The sequence below is a fragment of the Condylura cristata genome, unplaced genomic scaffold (assembly GCF_000260355.1).
Source record: "Condylura cristata isolate star-nosed mole 26May11 unplaced genomic scaffold, ConCri1.0 scaffold00020, whole genome shotgun sequence".
In the NCBI taxonomy this organism is placed as follows: Eukaryota; Metazoa; Chordata; class Mammalia; order Eulipotyphla; family Talpidae; genus Condylura; species Condylura cristata.
Genome location: NW_004567121.1, coordinates 2,112,545 through 2,115,267, shown reverse-complemented (window position 1 = coordinate 2,115,267; position 2,723 = coordinate 2,112,545). Strand labels below are relative to the sequence as shown.

At 52.2% G+C, this 2,723-nt stretch overlaps 1 protein-coding gene across 1 annotated transcript in view; it reads left to right on the top strand.

Moving 5' to 3' along the window:
- The first annotated feature begins 2,031 nt into the window (after positions 1–2,031).
- LOC101626802 (two pore calcium channel protein 2-like) overlaps positions 2,032–2,723 on the top strand; it is a 27,773-nt gene continuing 27,081 nt past the window's right edge. The window contains exon 1 of the mRNA XM_004685995.2: positions 2,032–2,251. Within this exon, the coding sequence (XP_004686052.1) occupies positions 2,183–2,251 (69 nt within the window). The 5' untranslated portion in view covers positions 2,032–2,182. The remainder of the gene's footprint in view (positions 2,252–2,723) is intronic.

Here is a 2,723-nt window from a genome sequence, read left to right as displayed (position 1 = left end):
AATAGGTGGGGATTAGCAGTGTTGGCAACAAAGGCTGTAATCCCAATTGCTCAGAACTGCATACATGCAGTGTGTGTATATAAAGAGAGATGTGTTGAAGTGTACTCAGCAAACCTTTTTAACAGTTGTCTATCTGTTTCAACTTCTTGCAATGAATATGTATACATTTATTTTTAAAAAATTTTTAAATGTCCCCCTCCCCCATAAAGCAACAATTCCATAATCATCTCTTAAAAAAAGAATAAATATCTTTTCAAAAGTATATGTAGAGGCTTTTATGGTAACATACACAATAAAGTTATAAGAAATAATTATTTCAGATAACCTTTAGACATGGATTATTGGCTACAAGCTGGTATAACTTCTGCTGGACCATTTCACCTATCTCCTGTGTCTGCTCTGTGCTAGAAGTTGCTCATTCAGGGATGAAGGGTTTCTGGCCCCTCTTCCTGACCCCCTGGCTCAGTGGGGTGAGAAAGCATTTGCAAGAAGAAGAATGGAAACCCCATGTGCTTGTTTTCATGGAAAGTGTGGGACCACAGAGGGAAAATAATCCACTGGCTTAGAGAAGTTGAGAAAAGCTTGCAGGGATATGATGTAAGGACCAGAGAAGGTGGGCAGTGGCAATCACAGTGCCTGGCATGCACAATGGATGTGGGGCCTGTGGCCTTCCTCATGGCAGGTCATGCTTAGGCCAAAACCCAGCTCCACACTGAAATGTGAGCCCGTGTCTGTTTTTTTTTTTCTTTTGCTATGTAACAAAATGCCATAAAATCAGTGACTAAAATAACATTTCTTTTTTATCTCACAGTCTATTGGTCAGAAACCCATCAAGATGTAGCTGGATTTTATGCTTTGAGTCTCTTACTGCTGAAATAAAGGGGTTGGCAAGTTTGTGCTTCTTTCTAGAGGCTATAGGGGAAAATTCTCTTCCAGGCTTATTGAGGTTGGTACCTAAAGTTCCCCACACCCTACCTCAGTCCCTAGCTACAAAACAGAGACACAATGAGTCCTTTCTAAGGTCTCTCAGTTTTCCACCTCTTTCTGTTTTTGAGGATTCATGATTCTTCCATTTGTGCCAATTTAGATAGTCCATGATAATTTATGTAACGGTCAACTGATTAGCAGCATCAATTACATGTGCAAAGTCTCTTTTGAGTTGCAAAACAATAGATTCACAGTCTTAAAGATTCAGATGTGGGGTCTTTTGGGCTTACCAAAGGTTGGAACCTGGACTTTGCTAGCCAGAATTCTGATAACCATACATCCATGGGGGCACCATACTTTCTGCCAGGTGACCAGAGCCTGCCCTAGGCTGGCTGGACCTCTTCTTCCTCTGCAGAGGTATCATGAAATTGGATGCTATGAGCCCAGGGTTTGGTTGCTATGAGCCGAGGACCACATGCTGCTCTGGCCAATGCCCAGCTAAGAACTGGCCTGTAAATATTCACTACTGTTGTTTTGAATCATGAGCAACATTTTTAATCGGGGAAATTTCATGAAAATCTACATTTCCGCTTTCTCTATAAAATTCAGCAGTTTTGGCAATCCTAAGCATCTATCAGGAGGGTTCTGGCCAGGAGGAAGGCAGGAGGATCTGAGGTACCTTCCTTGACCCCAGGCCCTTCTTGGGTATGTGCCTCAGGGGACTCAAAGTCCACCCTTAGTTCTTTCCGGAGTTCCACTAGGGAAGGGAGGGAGCCAATATTTACCGCCAGGCACCCGTTAGTGCAGCCGCTGAATAGGTATGAGCTCAATCAATTCTTAGATCAACCCTGGGAGGAAGGCCTCATTTCTGTCTTATAGGTACAGAAAGACAGGCACAGTCACAGGCCCCGGGGTTAGGCACAGTCACGCGGCCCGGGGAACGGGGCTGCAGCTGCAGCGATTTGTCGCCAGGCCAGCCCGGAGTTCTTGACCTCTATCCCTGGCGCGCCAGCCCTCGCCCCGCGGGACCGGCGTCCCCGCCCCGGCTGTAGTGCGCGGCGGGGAGGCCGGGAGGCCCTCCGAGGAAGGGGCCGGAGCGGGGGAGCCCGCCGCGCCCACCGCTGGTCCTCCGCCTGCGGGGCCGCAGCGAGCCGTGTCCGCCAGAGTCACGTGAAGGGCCAGGGGAGCGCGCCGAGCTGGCTCGAGGACAGAGTCCGCAGCTGTGGCCACGACGTCCCGATCCCAGCCCGGCGCTATGCTCCGGGCGGGTGGAGCCCCGGGAGTGAACCGCGCACAGACCCCCGAGGAGCCGGCCGCACAGGAGGTAAGGATGGGGAGACCACTGCACTCTGGCAGGGCGCCTCGAAGGCTGGCGGCGCCAACTGCAGCTTCTCCAAGCCCCTTGGAGATCTTGGGCTCCTTGTCCCAAGCCTCCGGGGCCCTGGGGTAGAGAACGAGCCCACCCAGAGCGCAGGCGCCTAGAAGTGAGGCCCTCTGTAGGGAAACTGGAGAGGAACCCCTCTGCTACCCGAGAGCCTGCACTCTGGGCTGCAAAGCCGCGCAGCGCACAGCTGTCTGGAGCGCACCGACTCCCCGGCCGGCCGCAGCCGGGCATTCAGTTTGCAGAGCTGTCAAGCCCGCACCGCCCAGGACTTGGGGCCTAGATGGGACAAGGGGAGCAGCCGCGACCAGGCCCCTGCTCTGCGTCAGGGGTCCATTCCCAGTGAAGTGCGGTCGCCCAGTTCTGCCGCCCTGCGCTCCAAAGCGATCCAAATGGGCGAGAAAGGCCCCCCCCC